Here is a 21,202-nt window from a genome sequence, read left to right on the forward strand (position 1 = left end):
TCAAAGCCTGAATCCAACCATATCCTCTGTACCTAAAGTCCTAACTATTGTACTGTGAAATTATTATCATGATATACCTCCATATACATATCCAAGATTTTTCTTTGCTGCAATATGAAAATTGACTCTTTTTTATCTAACAGGATCCCAGATTTGTAACAATTCATCAAACGTAACATTGAAACATCGAGAGCCTCAGAGTCACCGAGGGACCAACACAGAGGCAGTGTCGATATCTGAGACAGTGGCGGTGATGCCTGCTCCTGTGACTACCATCCCCGTTCTGATACAGGAGCAGAGCAAGCCATCCCAGACATACATTGTCACCCCTGTGTCACAGCTGGTGCAACCCTACCCTACTGGAGCCATTACTGTCACTCCCATCACTAACTATGCATTCACTACGCTTTGAACTCCACACACAATTTCTTTTCTAATCTACTTCAATGTTCACCTAAAGTAGGTAGTCAAGAAAGGGTTCCAAAGTTTCTGGACTCGTATGGAGTTGGTTCCTATCTAAGACGTTAGTCTTTGAGGAATAATTTAAATGAGTGATTGAATAGTCTTTAAAACATTGTGATAAGGTAATCAAATAAAATATTTGATTAGTTGTTACCCCCGAATATGCCAGGAATATTTTACAGTATATTGGAACAAGGATTCATTAAATATAAGTAAAATGATTTCATTACTTAAGCACCTGTCTGTAAATAATTTCTGTTGCCCAAGGACACCAGTATTCTCTATATCTCATTTAAATTATTTATGTAATGCTTTAAAGAACAGAATATGTGTAATGAAAGTGTGTATTTACATTGGTAAAACATGAATAAAACTCTTTGAACATGACTTAAAATTGATGACACGCATCATGAAATCAAGTTCAAACGCTATGAAGAAAGGAAACTCCTAATCTCTAAGTTGGTTTAAAGGATTTTATATTTAAAAAATTTCATGTTTTTCTTCAAAGAATCTCATTCTAACTAAAAAGAGAAAAAGGTTAGATAGGTTTTACATTCACAAAAAAACCATACAAGCTCTGTGACACTTTGTATTATTTTTTATTATTACATTATTAAATAGTAGCATAAGAGGTAGCTTGAGTTTGAGCATGTGATGAGTTTAAACAATAATAGTCTATAATGGCCAGAATGCTCTATGATTTTTAATGAAATATAGTAAATATCATTAGTTTCACCAATGTAATAGAGACTTGAGTATTACTTTTTAACACTAAACTTTAGTATTTATTACATAAGTATTTTATTGCAGAAATTCTTATAATTCTGACTTGGTTTAAAGTATATTACTAAATTAATATAATAAACAAATTACACCTATATTTAAATATTTGAAAAATGATTCTCAGAAAGTTAAAATTCGTCATTTTCTACATAAACATTATATACAAAAGCAAACTAGAGATAAAGGTAAAGTTAATGGTGTAATACAGTATTCTATATAAAAATAAAATTGTTCAAATTCAAGTTCAATGCTATGACTGTCATAATTAATGAATTCAATAAGATTTTAGAAATAAAAGTAATGTTTATCATCCACTATTCATGAAAGATGAGTATATTTTAAAGTATTTCAATTCTTTGTTTAAAGTTTGTTATCGACGATGGAAGGTATGATTCTTGGTGCGGACCCAGAACCAGTAAACAAATCAGTTAATTTGAAAACAGTTAAAAGTCAACTAAGCATTCCAACCATCTGACCTTTTTACATAAATGTAGGGATAAAAATCTAATGCCTAAGGGTTTCTCTCACCCATTTACAGCAAGAAAGCCAGCAAAATAATTTCATATGCATCTAAATCCTTACTTAAAGAAAGAATTGCTCATCACCACCGGGAATAAAACATCCTCCCAACTAGTATTGAAGTTAAAACAAAAATCCTCACAAATTTAATTGGCATTGAATTTACTAACATCCTTCAGAGCATCCAAGATAGATGTAAAAAAGTTTCAGATTCAATTAAGAAAAAAATCTCTAAACTTGAAAAAATTAGACCAACAAAAAATTGATCTCTCAACAACAAAAATATAATACGGATGGTGAATTAAATTCAAGTTTTATTTTAGGATGTTTTCTTTTATTAGATACATTCTATTTTGAAATGCAAAAAAATGTTATTTTAAATTTGAAAAGGTATATACTGTAATTTTTTCACGTGGAACTTCTTGCAAGCGTAAATTTTACATCAGTACTTGTAATATTTTTTTTTGTTGAGAAAGTTTTATATGCACATTATTTAAAGTAGTATATTCTGAGAGACAGTTCATCAAACTAATTGCAGGAATTTTTGAGAAGATTGCCTATTGGAAGAAAAACAAAAATAATAAAAAGCAAGTGTTAGCAAATGCCTTTACACGACTTCTCCCGTCTAGGAAGTAGGTGCAATGTCTCACATGATAATAAAGGTTCTAAAGAGCTACGGAGATACTACAATGCAAGAGTATGATAATATCAATTCTTGTCACTGAATTTAAACTTTGGCTTTCCATTCTATTGTTTTTTTTTTTGTTTTTTTTTTTTTACTCAATGAATAAAAATATTTTATGTTAAAATCTCATGTGATTTTAGCTCAGTTTGTTTACAAATTTATTTATTCTGCTATTTTCTCTTTGCCATCATGATTACCCAAAAAACCTATTCAAAAATACCTGTTAATGCTCAGCCAAATACCATGGAATGACATGCACCATCGTCAAACTCAGTGTTGCCTGTATAGAATTGAAGCTTCATGCAAAGTTTCAAGTCAATAGATCAGGTTGTTTTTGAGATATCATGCATACAGGCAGACAGAAATGACATATTTTCAGCTTTTTGAGTAATATGTTTTGTTAACTCTCAGTTAATTATAAATAATAAAAAGTTGTCAGTAATCCTCTGAGCACCCTTTGTTAGTTATTTAAGAATAAACTGAGGACAGCTGAGTCTTAATGCAGATATTATGCAAAACAATTCATTAGAGAAATGCATACCAGTGTTTATTATTATTATTTGCGTTGGAAGTACATAAATAGGGAAAAGGATGATAGAAAGGGAATTGTTACTCATAAAACTGATCTCTCTTATTCCACCCAACATGTACACATGGGTGGTTTATGCAAATTTGAACATCCTTCCCAAGAATAGATGACCTTGTAGGGTCACTCATAGTCAAACAGAACAAGTTTAAAGATGCCTTTTCTTTCCTTATAATTTACTTTTGTTCAATTCTTTAGCTAAGGCATTAAAACCTAAAAAGCAAATTAAAATTTGAATTGAACTTTATTTTTCAAATACAGAATACAGAAATCTTTATTCGTATACATGGAGTACAGAATTGTGTCAATATAATTTAGTTGTACAATCAGGTATTTAAAAATTCTTCTAGGGTGTAATATGGTTTCTGCAGCAGCCAGGCCTTAAGTGCTGTCTTGAAGTACTTCTCATCTCTGCGTCTCTTGAGGTCCTCTGGAAGTTGATTGAAAAGTTTTCTCCCCATGTATGTAGGTTTCTTTTCAAATAGGGTCAGGTGGTGTGTGGGGAGGGCATAGTCATAGGCGTTTCTGGTGTCATAGCTGTGTGTGTCACCTAGCTGGTCAGGTTTCTGAGCTATTGTGAAGCAGATGGTCTCGCAGATGTAGAGTGAGACAGCTGTCAAGATCGCTAGTTCTCCAAATGCCTGATGGCATGAGCCTTGAGGAGTCTGTCCCGCAAGAATTCAAATTGCTTTCTTTTGTAGAACCAGAACCCGCTCCCTGTTTCTTACTGAGGAGTTGCCCCACACGAGTAGTCCGTACCTCAGATGAGGTTCAAAAAGAGAGAAGTATGCTGTCCTGGTAGTATCATTGTTACAAGTACTTTTTACGTATTCTTTTAAGGGCATAGATACTAGAATTGAGCTTGCTGCAAAGACCATCAATGTGTGAGTTCCAAGAGAGATTGTCATCTATTGTTATGCCGAGATACTTGGTTTCATTATCTTGGATTATTTCAGGTAAGCCATAGTAGTCATTGGTTCTTCGGCCTTTCCATATTAATTGTTGTATTTTGCTCTCATTAAGAACTAGGTCATTATGTTGGCAGTATTGCTTTGTCATATTCAGGGCTATAAATGAATTTATTTCAAGAGATTCTGTGTCATTTTTTGCAATAAGAAGAGCGGTGTCATCTGCATATAACATAGCTTGGGCCCAGTCAAGAAGATAGCTTGGTAGGTCATTTGTCAGCAATATGAAGAGCACTGGTCCAAGTATAGATCCCTGGGGTACACCTCTAGTGATTGGGAGTAAGGTTGATCTTGCTTTATGGGATGTGTTGTTTCTGGTATAATTTACTTCCACTAGTTGCTGTCGATCTTTCAGGTAGCTAGCAAGCCAGTCATGTGATGCTCCCCTAATGCCCATATTCCCTACTTTTTGGAGCAGTAGAGAGTGGTTTAGGCAATCAAAAGCCTTGCTGAAGTCTAGTAGCATGGCGGTTGCTGTTGTAACTTCTTCAAGTTTCTCGATAATAAACTCTGTCAATTGAACTATAGCCGTGGTGGTGGATCTTCCTCGTAAGAAGAAGCCATGCTGTTGAGGCGTCAAGATGGTTTGAGTAGTCAGATGTGCTGTCAATTGATTCAGAAAGATTTTTTCAATTACTTTTGATATCGTTGGAAGAATCGATATAAGTCTATAGTTTTCCACTGATGTTGTATTGCCTTTCTTGTGGTTAGGAAATACTTTTGCAAGTTTCAGTTTCATAGGAAAGACACCTTGTGAAAATGACAGGTTAATTATGTGACATAAGGGATTTGCCATTTCATCCTTACAGTGTTTTAGGAGTGTGGAAGAGACTTCATCGACACCTGCGGCTGGTTTTGATTTAAGGGATGTGAGTATATGAAGGACTTCTTCGGGTGTGGTTGAGAGAGGGATGAAGTCAGGTACATCGCCATAGTCTTTCCATGTTGTTAGCTGATTATTTATGGCCTGGTTAGCGTTACAGAGAGTGATGTCAGCTATTTTTGTAAAGTAATGGTTGAAGTGTTCAGTTATTTCCAAAGGGTCCTGGATCAGTTTTTCATTGATTATAAGTTTAAGTGGTTCGTCCTTTTTACTGTTATTGCATTTTTCGTAGTTAATAACCTCCCAAACAGCCCTTTGTTTGTTATGTGAGTTATTAATGAAGTCTGAGGTTGACTGTTTCCTCAGTTTTTTCAAGTAGAGGTCATAGTTCTTTTTTCTGATAGCTGTTTCTATTTTATCACCCTCACTGCCAGTTGTTAATTCCATTTCCAGGGATCTTAGAAAATGTTTTCTCAACCTTTCAGATTCTTTATTGGTTGCTTTGAATTTTGATTTTATTTTCGGGCGGGATTTTTTGTGTGGACATGTTGCATTAAGAGTTTGAATGAGTATTTCATAAAAATATTCATAGGATTCTTCCACAGAAGGGGAGTTATATACATTTTGCCATGTCTCTAAATGAAGCAGGTTTTTGAAGTAATCTAGGTTTTTCTGTGAGAAATGTCTATTGGTTAAAATGGGCAAAGGTAATTTTTTGTTCGGAATACTTAATAAATATTTAATACAGAAATCTAATTCTTTTTGGGATAGGCCTATAGTTCAGTTTCTACTAAGCTGCTGCAATTGGTGTTAATATGGGTTAAATAGTGCACATTAACAAGCTAATAGACAGGATTTGAACCTGCACTATCTCTAACTCAGATCCAAAATCCAACATCTTGGACTGCTTGGGCATTGGCACTCCCATGGATCTCTCAGTTCATCTTGTGGCAATGCAAAAAAGACCGAAGAAAGGATATTAATTTTTACAACTTGTATTTGGAAAGTAACGATAAAGATTTTTATTTATAGAGCAATTTAATTTTTAAATGATAATTTATATTGCAAAATGTTATTTTCAAGTAAGTTTTGTATTAAAAATGTACTTATACTTTTATCATGTATTTTTTAAATATCACTGAAGTATGCATCATACAAAATGGTAAAACTTGTTGGCTTCTATTTATTTGGCCTAAATTCTATTTATTTACTATCTAGTTACCAAATTACACAAAATCCCTCCTACTGTAATACCTGTAATTTCTTATTGAGTGGTACAATACAAATTTCCACTTTTTTATCTTAGAGAAATTTAATTAAATGGAGTGTAACTCGGTAACTAAAATAAATATTTAACCAAAATAGATTGTACCACCTTAGTTTAAGTATTTTCAGATCCAGTACATTTTAATTTAAAACTATTTATCTTCAAAATTGTATATTTTTGTTGTAAAGGACTTCAAAAATAATATAATAATGGTCAATTCCCATTCAAAATATTAGCTGGTTTTACTTAATTTACAATTTGACTTAAATTGTATTAATTAGATACTCTAAATTTATGAAATAAATGTAACTTTTTATAGGAAACTGATTATGTTAAATGTCAGTTTCTACAACAATTCTTTAATAGATGATACGTGCAATCTAATATCCATTTCTCAGCAGATATCGTTACCAATAATTTGCTAGAGAATTAAAAAAAGATAACCTTGTTAAAACATAAATATATAGATAAGTTAGGTTTTTTTATGAAATTGTTTTTTAACAATGTAATACCACATCATCATTCAGTGATCATAATTATTTAAATATAGATTTAATGTGATTGAAAGAAGTATAATTTAATAAATCCTATTTTTCCATTTTATTAGACGAGTCACACTTTTTAAAACAATCGACTGACAAGTGGACTTCTTTATAAAAAATAAATAAAACAAGATATGTGACCATACTTAAATAAAACAAAGTCCCAACATGTTCTTTAATATAACCAAGTGGTTGGGCCATTGACCAACCTTCAACCTTTGAATCCAATTTGAGGTTCGTAATAAGTGACAAAATACAATCAGAGAGAGCTGGTATCGATGGTATCTCATAAATTGTTGTTTTTTAATTACGCATGTTTGTTTGAGTAATTTATGTTAATAAGTTATGAATGACTAAATTTTCACTTATTGTAAGAACCATTGATAACCAAAACGCAAATCTATAGAGTACTTAAATTCCAACATCTATTATTTCTTATTCACCTACATGTGTATAACACATAATGTATGTACAACTGTTGTGTTATTTAGTTTTAATTATGTAAATTTAGAGAGTCAATATTTATAGTTTGTGTCATTTGTATATATATATATATTTCTGATGTGTACATTTATCTTGTCTTAATAATCAGGAGCTAATTATCCTGGTCTGTATTCAGATCCCAGAATGGCAAAGACAAAATGTTATCTGTGATAAATATTGTATTGTTAGAGATTTGAGTGTTAAAATTATCTAAGTTATCTCTTAAATAAAGTTTTATACCATTATTATTGATTAGTCATTTTACCTATTTTTCATCGACATGTAAGTTACCAAAAGTACCAGGTATTTTTCATCTTACATCTTACCTATTACAGGACTAAGTAATACTGACATGTACTTGTATACATTAATTTACTTTGGTCATTTTCAAAATATTAAAATATCGTTACCAATATCGTTAAACTTTTATGAACAGCTTAGGTTTGTACATAAAGTTGTAGTAATTAATAATATCCATGAATGTTTTAACATTGTTTTTAGATAAAGTCATTTTACCTTGATTTGAAGCAGAACAGCTTTCTGCTAGCTATCTGAATGAAATAAGTTCTTTTGATATTTGCACAAAAAGCAATCCTCTGCACCTCAGAAATACATGACTTAATACCAAGTTTAGTTTGAATCAACAAGTAATTATAGTGTTTACCATTTTTAACACAATGTTACTGTACAGCCTACTGTTTAAAACTTATATTGCCATACACAGAAAAACCTTAAGAGGTATAAAAAACACATAAGAACAAACATTACTGTAAATGACCTGAGAAATCGAAACCACTGTTTGGTTTTGCTCTATGATGCATAATTGAACTATAAATATTTCTTTTCCAAAGTTTGAATGGCCACCATTTTCAACCTTAAGAGGTATAAAAAATGTTTGAAAGTAAAAACTGTTTAAATTTATTTAATATTTTTCAAACATTTGTCATTTGAGTCTATATTAAGAAACAGTTAAGTATAGTTTTTACAGAAATCTAAATGGCTACCACCTTGAAACTTCGTATTGATAAAAACTGGTTAAATTCACCCAAGCCATGTGCAAATTCTGTCTCTGAACTAAATTTAATCTGAATTTATAAAGAATTATGATAGTTATTGTGTTTACATTTGTATACCACAATGCTGTATACTGCTCAAAACTTTCACAAGATATGAAAAACACACAAGGACAAACATTATTGCAAACAACCTGAGAATTCTAAAACGCTTTTTTGGTTTTGCTCTATAATTTATAACAACTAAGATACCAAAAAGCAGTCTGGGAATGTAAGAATGCTTTTTCATGGAAATGAAAAAGCAGACATCCTTGCCAAAAAGGGAGCGCAGTCCATAATGGTGTGGCCTGAGCCAGGTTGCGGGATAGCTTTCTCCAATAGCTCTTGTCAAAGATTGGGAAAAGAGGATAAGAAACATTAATTGGAGTAGAGCCTCCGGATTAAGACTATCCAAAATGTTTATCTCTCCTTACGATAAAGGGTGGGCAGCTCTCTTGGTTCAGAGTAAGGAGGATATGACTGTTATTACGAATGTTGACAGGACATGGCCCCCTAAGAAAACATCTTATGAGGGTGGGCCTTAGCCAGACTGACGAATGTAGACTCTGTGGAGAAGAGGAGGAATCAGCAGAGCATATTTGGATAGATTGTTCTGCCATCTTAGAAACTTTGAAAAGATTCCTGGGAGCATATCTCCTCAGCCCCAAGGACATTAGAGAACAGGAGCCCTCAAATCTGATCGGCTTTTGCATAAGCCTCGGACTTTGACGACACACATTTAAGTAAGGGAGGCACAAAGGTCCTTTTAGGACTAAGCACGTAGACAAACCATCCTTTACCCTCAGGACAAAAAAAAGATATCAAAAAAGGACAAGAATAAAAGTTGTTTATTAAAGCTTAATATGTTTAAAATATATGTTATTTTTAGTCTACATTAAGAAATACCTGAGTTAAAACTTTTGTACAAATGCGAAAGGCCGCCATCTTGAAATATTTTGTTGGTTCTGGTTGGTTTTTATGAATGGGTAACGAACTCATCTATGTACAATTACTGTCTCTTTAATAGGTTTAATCTGGGTCTCATAAAAATTAATCTCATTGTGCTCAAGGAGATTGTGTTCACAAGCTCGAGTTATATTCTATAAGCCCTTACATACATACATACATACATACATATATATATATATATATATATATATATATATATATATAAAATAATTTTCATTATGGTACTGAATGGATGAACGTTACCTAATTTACAACAAATACAATTTTGACTGCTAGTAGTACAGTTACACTAGAGTTGCGGAGTGGTGAGCACATAATAGTCTGAGGGTAATTGGCCCAAGGGTAAGTTCCGTCATGAAGGTGATTGAAATAGGCAGATTTCTATGAAATCTACTTCAAAAAAGTATGTTTAGAATTTTAACATTTGATGTATTGTTACAGTTAACAGTCATGTATTTGTATGTTTACCCCTGTAATAGTTATTATATTATAACAAGGTTCCTATTATTGCTCTTTTATTATTTTTTGTTATGTATTAAAATGTTTTAGATACATTTTTTTCTGTACAGACAATTCCCTCATCATTTTTACAAAAATCAATACATTTTTGTACCAAAACCACAATCCATCCAAATTATTAAAAAAAACTTCAAAAGAAGAAAGTAGCAACTAGATTAAAACAGATTAAAGTACTTATAATAGTGCATTTCTCATAGCTCCTGAAAGCTTTGAGTGATTGTAAATTTGACATCTTACACCAATGTTATAAATTTGGCAAATCTGTTATTTTTGTGTCTGTCTGGAGAAGGAGTAAACAGAAACAAGATCTAAATAATTTATATGTATGATCTCTTGGGCAATTTTTAAAATTTTCCATGTACTTTTCACTATCAGATTTTTTTTAAATACTTTGATACTATAAAAAAACTAATATAATTTATATATTTACTTATTACAACATGTGTATTTAACTTTTGTTTGATTGCTATGGGAAGAGGGGTTCAGAGCCCCCAAATTCTCCTTTATTAAAACCATTCTTTTATGTACAAGCACAGATCTCCATGAAACCACTTTTATTATATGGGAGTTCCCAAAATAAATATTTCCACAGCACAATTATTTTCACACTACACATTAAACATAATTCTCAGTTTCCAAACCACATGAGAGCTCTAGGTTATGAGATTGTTTGGTGTTCTTTCCAATTATATTTTATACTAGATAAAAAACAAATCTATAAATAATAAAGCATTTTCATGCAGATGTGGTTTATGACACTTAAAACTGTGTGTTGTTTAATACTTATCATGTTTGAACTCAAAAAAGTACACAGCAACAACCAGGTATTCCAGTGATCAATCTTAAAAAATGTATAGTAGATATCACCAATAACTAGAATAATAGATATCACCTATAATGTAGTGTAAGTGTGATATGTGATTCTTCAGTCTGGAAGATATTTAACAAGATTGTGCAATTACTAATAATATTTTTCTGAAAGAAGATTGGATAATATTTGGGGAATAACAGAGTATGTTGCATAATAAGTTCTCTTTAAAAACCCATCTGTCTAGAAAATATAAATGCTAGGAAACATCATGATTCCACTGTATTTCAACCAAAAATCTATGAGGTTTTTGTAGGCAGAGTACCTATTGTATATAGATTGTTCTAGAGCTGTCAAACCTAATAGAGAAAGTATAGATAAAATAAACAGTAACACATAATAAGAACGGAAGTGTTTCTAAAGCTTAAAATAATGCAAAAGGAGAAGAACTAAGTTGAATAAATATGTTATTATGTGACTACAGTTCTTCGACTTAGCTTTCAATTTCCATTATTAAAGGTTTACAACAACAGTCAGTACAAGATCTATCCACAGAAAACTCCAGACATTCCATATTCTCCTCAATCTTGAAGAAAAGAGATTTTTCAGTATTTACCTCTTGATAAATGTGGCACTAAAACAGAAAGTTTGACTCTGTTAATCATTTTAATTCAATACAGACAGTTTTATAATAATATTATGTACTTATGGTGGCAGTATATAAAAGATTAGTTTTATATGCAAATAAATAATGATAGGTTCTCTCCCACATCCTTAAATGATGATAAATCTAGAATGAGCCTTGTGGAACTCCTATTCAAGATTACTTCACTTACAAATGTTACTAGTCGTATTTTAGGTAATCAAGCTAATCAACTTAAGATATGACCCCTGATGCAAAATCTATGCATTTTATATAAACTAGTTAAAAGTTTTCAACATCACAAGCTTTAATATTATAAACTAAAAAAATATTATAAGTATGCTTAGTATTCGCTTTCTTTCTTGAAGAGTGTAACTACAGTATATTTTAACAGAATTGAAGATAATAATTAAAACAGATTTTTACTATTCAATTCCAAACTGTTAAAGACATAAATAGTTGTTTGTGTTGTTCGCGTGAAACAGGAAGGTGAGAAACCTAACAGGTAAGGTTGGGGGGCAGGGTCCATTATCCTATCCGTCGTGTTGAAGATTGCAAAAAATCTGATACTAAGTGAGCCTCACCCGCTCTAACAATCATCCTCCGCAGTAAACAAAACCTTCCTTAGTCTTTCTTTGATATTGACAAACTAAAAATAGCTGCCTTTTTAGATAACAGCCAATAACAGATTACCACTATGATTATTTTCACTAAAGACGCAGCATACAACTTTAAAGTTGCAAGAAGCTTGTTTTGTTTGCCCTTTCAAACTAAGTTATTACACAGATGTAATCTTGTTGATATCAACAAAAAATGCTCTAAGCCGTTTTCAAGATTTTTAGAACTATTAAGACCTTTTCATTGGTAGCTGGTTGATTAAACTCTCAGAATAATTCATATTGATAATGAAATCAACAATAAAGTGCACATCTAAAATGTTATTTCATTGGCCATAAACATGTCAGCAGTTCATTATAAGATTCAGTTTGTCGTAAACTAAACTCAATAATTTTTAGGAATAAAAAGTATTTTCAGATTTTTAGGTGAAAGAGTTTTGTAGCATCTTAAATGACCTAGATTGTGTTCTCTCAATAGATGCAATAGTCTACTTTGGAATGATATGTAGAAATTTGTTTTGGTGCAACTGTTTGCAAGATAAAAATATGTTTCTTTCCCTCTATACTATTTTACAATATAAACATACAAATTTTCTATACGTATGAAAACAACACATGAGCACAGTCTTATGAAAATCAATTACACAATAACTTCATAGAATTAAACTTTAAAAAAATGTTAATCTGGTGGCAGACTGTTGAATTTGTTCCTAGAGCGGGAAACACTTTCTTCCAAGTTCACCGGTTCTTCGTACCACAGGTGCCTGTGCATGCCATGTGACATGAGCCTAAGGTTGTATTGGACTGACATATCTGACGATCGGATTCGGCTGTACGATGGGCACAGGATGATGCGCGATACTACCGTAACCCGCTGACGAGTATCTTGATGGCCTGATGGTGTAAACGGTACTGGAAATATATTTGGGAAATTTGTCAGTAGTAAATCATGCAAAAATTGTAGTGTAACATCGGAATTTTTTTGGTTATACTATCTTAATTAAACCAAAAATTCCATAACTAATTCTTAAAAATAACGATTGAGCCGGGCCCCTTTCGTGTGCGGGTTCTCTAGGTCCAGCAGCCCTTCCCAGTGCCTAGGCCTCTAGGGTCCTTGATGAGTTGACTACTCCCTGATCAGCTCTTACTCGGATTATTCCGCCGCAGAGTAGTCTTCCTCATCTCTCTGGTGCGGCAGTGAATGGCCGTGATTCTGAAAAGTAATGTTTTACAAGCAAACATTCCATATTTTGAATTTTTGACCTCCCACTAAAAAAGCTAGTCGTATTTTTGCTACAACGAAATATATTGTAGAATCTCAGTTGTGACTGATCTATAATTTTCTTACAATTTTCATGTAATTGTTTGCATGTTAGTTGCATAAGCTGTATGTGCGCTTATCCAGCCCTCGAAAAACTGAACAACTAACAACAACTATTTTATAGCATTCAACATTTCACTGTACAAGTCCCACAAAACCTGGTGAGGTTAACCAAGGGAAACATTTCTTGGATTAATTATTATAGAGAGGAAGAAACTGATTTTACATTGATTGGTCACGAAAATTAAACAAAAAGTTGTGGTATTTGGAGTGTGTGCGTGTTTTACTCAGTACATTGTTAACTAATACCATGAGTCACGAGTTTTAAAATTGGAATGCCAGATATATATATAAGCATTAATGTTTGTTACATCACATTACAGTTGTTTGAAATGATATAATATATATTTATTCTAATAATATATGTTTAGTTCTCTTAATAGTCAAGGGTTTTGTTTAAACCAAAGGCTCACTATTTTGGGTCTGTACTAGTGATTGGAGAATCGAATACTTAAAAGAATCGAATGCGGTGTATTCAAAAGCACCCTTATGTATTCGAATACTTTATCTGCGTTGAGTATTTATAACAGCCAAGTCTAGACCTGTCTTACTTCCTTCCCGTAATCTATTGTTTCTGGGTCATTTGGAATTGACCTGCCAAAAAGGTCGGAAAATCCTTTGCCTTTTTATGCCTCCTACAAACATGTCATACTCATGATTTATGAACTTCAGAAAAAATATGTGTTTACTTGCTACTTCAGTCCCGTCTGAAAGATTCTTTTCTACTGCAGGTTTTATCACCAATGATCGTAGAAATACATAGTAGCCAAAAACCTCAATTTTATTTGGTTTTTATACAACAACATGAAATAAACATTAATTTTTGTTTGTCTTTGTTGTTTACAATGTATTTATCAATTATCGTTGTACAGCTCTTGAATATTTTATTTTAATACTATTGGTACAATCGAATGAATACTGTAGGTTTGAATTCGATTCTTCTAAAGAAATTGTATTCGTTTTAAAAGTATTCAAATTCAATTTGAAGTATACGAATATGCGAATACCCGGGCTGTATTCGAATACTACTCGATTCTGTGTTCGATTCTTTCATCACTAGTCTGTACACAGATGGTATTGACATTTACTTTTTTTAGCAGATCGCCAAGAACAGACGAGAATCAGCTGTTTGGAAAAACAAACCGTTGAGCTCAAAAATGTCGGTTGTCAATAATAAAATAATACGTCGTGTAAACACAAACGCTAAACAGTAATATTTTGTTTCTTTACAGTGTTGTTTTGTTTTTTAATTATGTTTATTTATTGTTGAGTCAGTGAATTGTAGATTCGTTGTGTAAATGAACAATCGGCAGTTTTCTGGTTCGTACGTTATGAATTAGTATTGTATAATAAGTTTATCTTGAAGACAAGTAAATTCTTGAATATCCTACTACAATACTGATATCAAGAATCCTACTTGAAAAGTAAGTAATTGTAACGTAAATATATTCTTGTATACTTAGCCAAAGTATGCTACAAAATTATATTATATGTTTGTATAACCAAACTTTAATATTTTAGCCATTCAAGGAATTTCTATAAAATATCATGACCAGTATAATATGTTTTTAAAAATAATACTGAATTTGCTATTTATATACATAAAAACACATAAATAATGTAAGTTCTTAATAGTTTAGTAAAGTGTCAACTATTTAAATTTAGGCCAAATTATTTTAATTTCTACTTATACTTTTGATTTCCCAACCCTAATACACAGGGGCATGTGGGATATAGGAACTCTCCCTTTAAATCATAGAAAGAGGTAGACTATTTATTAACCACTTATCACAGCACCGTCTCGTGGCGGCCGACACTGTACCAAAACACTGATCACGAGACAGTACTGTGATGCCGACATACGTTATACAATATTTGTTTAAACGTAAGGGCTCAAATAATAAAGTGTATGTATTAAAATTAAACTAAAGAACATGTACTAGCCTATACATATAAATATGTATTAACCCCATAAAAACATGAGCATGATCGGCATGTTGATAAAAAATGTTTTTTTATAGACCAAGCAGATGTAGTACAATAATAAGATAATGTGTGTGTACTAGCGGCTATATCAATTTGTGATGTGTGTACTCTGGCTGTTGCTTGGTCAAGTACAACAGCGCACTGTTACTGGCTGTTGCTAGATCAAGTAGTGAATTCTTAGAATATGTATCCTCTTGACGTAGTTGTTGATTTATGATAGGTCGCTTGACGTTTGTTTGAAGGAAGCTCGTCTGAGCGTAGCCTATAGGAATGAACGGTACTTTGGGATTATACCGACCACACCAGTATGAAGAACACAAAAATATAAATTTATAGAAACAAATGTGATAGAACGAAAAAACAACTCTTTAATTACAAAATTACAAACTTACAAGCATTTCCAGGTATTGTGATCAGTATTTTTGTCGCTGTTATCTTATCTTTCTCGAGAATCCCGATTACAGTAGGCCGCGCGGCATCACATGATTTGCACGGTACATAATTGCCTTTCCATTACAATTCAATTTATATTTCTGATCAGACCCTTTAGAATTTGATATTTAACTGATAGGTACTATCTCGAGGGATGTTTTTCTTTCGTTGACATCAGCGGCGGCTTCGGCAGCACCTTCGGCCGGAGGCACTCGCAATTTGGGTGGCGGAGTGTGATCAAGAATAAAAACAAGTTTTGAGTGTTTTTTCAATAAAGAGTTTAGTTTTAGTTTGGTAATGTTTGTTTTTATTGAATTTTTGTGTTTGGAGAAATGTAGAGGTAAAACACGGAAGTACAACAAAGTGATGCACCAGCTGAACGGGCGGCGAGACTCTGCAATCATGTTATCTACTAGACCGCTCGACTTTGACCTCTGTCTGAGGATGGGGAGGGGTTTGCGATAAGACAATTCCTGTTTTATATTGATGAAATATTGTTCTACGCTAATCTAGTAATCAGTAGAAGCATAATGTCAAATAACGATTCATGTCTGGGTGTGGTCGGTATAATCCCAAAGTACCGAATGAACTTTCACTGAGTGACACAGCAATGTTACCATATTTCTGGAACGCCACAGACGTTTCTACTAGTCAGTTTGCACAAGTTATTTGGGTGTTTTCGTTTTGTTTTTTATTTTTGGTATAGTGGTCTACCCATGTTTTTAGCTGTGGAAAGTGTTCAGTGTTAGTGTTAGTGTGTAGCATGAGTGAAAAAAGAAAATGGCGTGTGATATCTCTGGTAGAAAAAATGAAAGCACTGAAACGTTTAGACAATGGTGAGACAATTAAGTTAAAACGGTAGCTGCAGATCTAGAAGATAGTGAAGTGACTGTTGGTGATTGGAGACGGAACCGACAAAACACTGAGAAATTTGTTAGTAAAAGTGTTTGTGTGGGTAGCGGTTTTTTGCGGAAAACAATGAAGAAAGTCGAATATGAGCTGACATCAGAACCCTTGTTTTTATGGTTTACTCAAATGCGGATTTGGGCAGCCCTATAACGGGCGTAATACTACAAGTGAAGACAATAGAATTTCATAAAAAGATGACAGTTTTACAGCCAGCGATAGATGGTTAGACATGTGGAAAAATTGGCATGGTATTAGACAAGTTAATATTGTTGGTGAAAAATTATCGGCAGATTCTTCAAAATTTCAAAATAAATTGGCAGGAATTGTTTTGAAGTCAAGTATAACATCTGACCAAATATTTAACTGCGATGAGACTGGGCTCAATTTTCGTATGCTGCTGACTAAAACTTTGGCGGCTAAATCTGAAAAATTCCCTCCAGGATTTAAGAAGAGCAAAGAGCTTGTTTCAATCTTAACTTGCTCCAATTCATCAGGAACATTTAAACTGAGAACTCTACTGATTGGAAAGGCCCACAAACCCAGGGCTTTTAAACACATCAATGTTAACTATTTGGCCACTATGTACCGAGACCAAAATAGTGCATGGATGAACAGTCAGATATTTATGGAATGGTTTTATTCATTCCCTATTGTCAAGGCATTAAACAAAAATAGACAGCTTCCCCGAAAACCAATCCTATTGATGGACAACGCACCTTCATACTCCGATGAGGACAAGCTTTGTAGTGGTGATATTAGTCATGTTTTAACCCTCTAATGTGACCTCGCTACTACAAATCAATCAGTTTTTGAGACCATGAATAAAAACTACAGACATAGAATTCTTCAAACGCTTATTTCATGTCTAGACAATGGGACGAGTGTTGTAGAATCTCTGAAAAAAAAAACAGTTAAAGATGCAGTTTTTTTGGATTGCAGCGCCATAGGGCGAAGTTAAAAAATTCAACACTACGAAAATCGTTGAGAAAACTTTTTAACTTGCTAAAGCTTAAAGAAAATGAATGTATCAGTTGAGGACAATGAAAGCCTATCTGAATTAGCGCAACTAGCTAATCAGCTTACTTGTGATCAGCAAATAGAAAATGAACATATCTGTGTGTGGTGCAATGAAGATGTTCAAATGGAACTTCGTGATGACGCAATTGTGCACATTGACAACTATCCGCAAGAACCTGACAATGATGATATCACCCCTGAAGTGTCTCATTCCAATGGACTGAAGGCAATCGAAGCTGCCATTACCTACATCTAACATAAAGAGGAGTCCACACCACTTGAACTCCTAACACTGCACCAGTGGTGCTACTTTGCGGGAACCAAAAGGGGAAAGAGGTTAGCACAAAAGTCAATCAAAGACTTTTTCACAGCTTAAAGATTTTTTTACATTTTCTATATTACTGTATATTATATAACAACTATCCCACTAATATTATAAATGCAAAAGTTTGAATATTTGGATGTTTGGAGGCATGTCCTCGAATCACGCTGAAACTGCTATACGGATTATGCTGAAATTTGGAACAGGTATAGCTTTTGGTCTGAATTAACACTTAGAGTGCTTTTTACCACCCATAACACATTCATTTCACCAAATAAAGTCGATTTCAAATTGAAAAATTAGTTTGTTTACATTCGAATATTATGATATTGGAGTGTTTTACGTTGGATCCGGCAGATTGCTATAAATTGAACTGATACTTAACAGCTGTTAACACTTTCAGCTGAAGTTCATCAAAGAGGCAGAAACATGTGTTTACATTTAAATTTTAGTAAATATTGAATTATTGTAAAGTGCTTAATCAGTAGTGTAATGCAGATTGCAAATACGAAGTTATTTAATTTTAAAATTAGATTGCGCCAATGATCAATAATCCTTCTAATACAATAGAAATGCTATTTATACGCTGTTATAACAACTACCTTATTGCATAAAGCTGTGAATGTAAGCTTGAATTTAGGTCATTCTTGATGGATGTTTTTGGTCTGTGCCAGATCTTCCAACTTGATCTCAACTTGGAAAAGTACTGATCATAAATGACCCTTGCCACAGAGCAGGCTTCAGGTGAAAAAAGAAAACCATTCCTCAACATAGTATCCATATTCAAGCTCAGACTATGTAAACGTTCTTAAAGATTAAATTTAACTTTTTTTGTATAATATGTAATGTATACCCCTACATCACATAATAACAATTATAGTAAATAAGGATAGAGGATTACAATGCTTCATGTTATGTTTTTGAAATAGTTTCTTTTTGGTTATTTCGTCACACTTGTAATCATCTAAAATTTTATAAAAAATTGCTAAATTTAATATATTTTAATTTTAAAAGAAAGTGAAGTTGCATATTCTGTAATATATTAATAAGATAGGGACAAAGGTTTACATTGTTTTATTTATTATTAGGTAAATTCTTCTTACACTTACAGTATTGTCATCTCAAATGTTGTTAAACACGTTTTTTTTTGTAATATATTTCAATAGTAAAAAATTTTCATTTGATATAATCACGTATTACAAATAGTGTATTACATTAGACAGAGGATTATATTATTTCTTCATTTTTTTGGTTATTTCATCTTTACGACACATGGTTTTTTCGTCTGTAATTTAACATGTTTGTTCTGTAATGTATTTCAATAGGCTATTAAAGAAATTGAAGTTATATTAGTTATAGAGCATTACCAAATTTAGATTTTACTGATAGGTACTATCTCTAAGTATTTCTCTTTTTGTTTGTTGCTAATATCGGGGGCTGTCCCACACTCTTAGCTAGCTGGATGCATTAATGTTAGTCCATTCAACTAAATACTAGTTTTTTGTTTTTTATTTTTAGAATAAAAAAGAATTTTCAGCTTTCCTATGTACCTCCATGTGCTTTGGGGACCGGATTACAGTTCCTTTTTATACTTCCCAAACAGCTTGAGAAGTCAATATCGGTGAAACACAACGTGTCCGTACATGATGTTTGTGCGGTTCAATTTGTCACTGTTTAATATTGTATCTTATTAGTTGAAATGAACATTTAGTATTTAGTCCTAGACTTCTAAGAATACCAACTTACTTTATTAATGCCTTAAAAGACTAATTTTTGTTTATCTCACCCAATTATTCATATTATTTATTTACAAAACTTTAAATCACTAACATCAATTAGATATAGTAGTTAAATAAATAAAAAATAGAAAAAATATGTAATATTATTGTATACCTTGTGGACTCCTTGTAGAAACTCTTAAAGTAAGGTATAAGACGGATGTTCAAGTAGCCAGCTGCTTAGCCTCTTCTTAAATGACTTGCTCGTTAAGTCCTTGATGTCACTGAGAGGTTGTTATGCAGCGTTGCTCCATTGTAAGAAGGCTTCTTTTCTGTCTGGGTCAGTCTGTGGATGAGTAGGTTGTAGTTTGAACCATACTGTGTGCTGTAGTTGTGAGCGGTGTATTGTGCATGGAGGTGTAAATCAGCTGCATGCAAGATCGATAACTGTTCTATGTATAGTGATGTGTACTATGTTACTGATTTTCTGTATCACTGAACGATGGCAAATGTCCGAAAAAAATCCTGTTTCCTTCACAATTCTTCCTTCGTAAAAAATAAACTTCAAAAAAAGTATAGCAATGTAGCCTTCATTTTGTAGCTCACATTAATCCTTAAAAATATCAGACTTTTATTGATAAATCAATTCAAATACCGTCTGTTTATATTCAGAATACCGCAAACGATATGTCATTCTGCATTTCAATAGATTCAATAACCTGTAGAGAATAGTTTAATTTTAGAACTATGGATGAAATTAGATCCAGGAGTCTCCAGATTGTGTGATAAATAATAGTGTAAACAAAAAATCAATGTTTTTCTGTTCATTATTGTGTATTGGAGTCTTTAGTACTATGTAGTACAACTGAAAGTATTGTTGGTTTGTTCTAGTGGAACCATCATCAGAGGAGAATGAAGTTTCAGTCAGTGATGTCGCAGATTTACTGCACCAACAGTATGCCATCATAACAGGTAAACATTGAAATATGTTGATTTTATATAATTTAATCCTTGAATTATTAGGTATTTAACAATAAACCCTTGTGCTCATGAATATTTTGCATTCAGCACACTCACTTTATAGCTTTGCATAACATTTTCATCTTAATTATTTCTTAGTTGGATATTCCCATATTTTCATTTAATTGTCATATATATTTGAACTTCAGCTACAAATGGGAGTACGGTAAAAGTTTGTTTTTTGACGTGTCAACATTTACTGTATCAGGTAATGTTATTTACTTTTAACTTCAGTAAGGTGTAAGTTAATCGATTTGATTCCATATTAGAACATTTTATCACTTTACTTGTAATATTAGTATTTTAGAATTCTTAACTTGGTGAAAGTGGAGTCAATCCAGATCGTGAGTATGCACGTTTGGACTCAGGTAATGTAAATATCTCTGTAAAAATCATGTCAAGTCAAATAATATGTCATATCATGCCATGTGATATCCTGCACCTGTGACATCCTTTGCAAGAAAGGAATTCCACATAGACAAGCTCCTCCCACACATCACATTGTGTCGGCCGATGGGGCTGTGTAGGAAGATAGATGGGGCTTTATTCCTTTACTGTAACCTTGCCGTGCTGTCTTTAGAAACAAAGACATGATAAAACTGTAATTAATATCAGTAATGTTTTATAAACTTTTGAATGCGTATTGGGAAGTATTGTAGTGGTGTGACAGGTATTTTGGACTTTTTTAGTT

The 21,202-nt window shown here is 32.6% G+C and overlaps 2 protein-coding genes across 5 annotated transcripts in view; both read left to right on the plus strand.

Annotated features, from left to right (window-relative positions):
- LOC124362474 overlaps positions 1 to 7,363 on the plus strand; it is a 30,657-nt gene extending 23,294 nt beyond the window's left edge. For both annotated transcript variants that reach the window (XM_046817010.1, XM_046817009.1), the window contains exon 7: positions 144 to 7,363. In XM_046817010.1, coding sequence (XP_046672966.1) covers positions 144 to 412 — 269 coding nt within the window. In that variant the 3' untranslated portion in view covers positions 413 to 7,363. The remainder of the gene's footprint in view (positions 1 to 143) is intronic.
- LOC124362473 (guanine nucleotide exchange factor DBS-like) overlaps positions 1 to 21,202 on the plus strand; it is a 108,418-nt gene that overhangs the window by 35,403 nt on the left and 51,813 nt on the right. For 2 of the 3 annotated variants that reach the window (XM_046817006.1, XM_046817007.1), the window contains one exon: positions 20,383 to 20,463. In XM_046817006.1, the coding sequence (XP_046672962.1) occupies positions 20,383 to 20,463 (81 nt within the window). Of the gene's footprint in view, positions 1 to 14,243; positions 14,532 to 20,382; positions 20,464 to 21,202 lie in introns of those variants that run through there. The other variant, XM_046817008.1, reaches the window with a different exon arrangement.

This window comes from Homalodisca vitripennis, chromosome 5 (genome assembly GCF_021130785.1).
Source record: "Homalodisca vitripennis isolate AUS2020 chromosome 5, UT_GWSS_2.1, whole genome shotgun sequence".
In the NCBI taxonomy this organism is placed as follows: Eukaryota; Metazoa; Arthropoda; class Insecta; order Hemiptera; family Cicadellidae; genus Homalodisca; species Homalodisca vitripennis.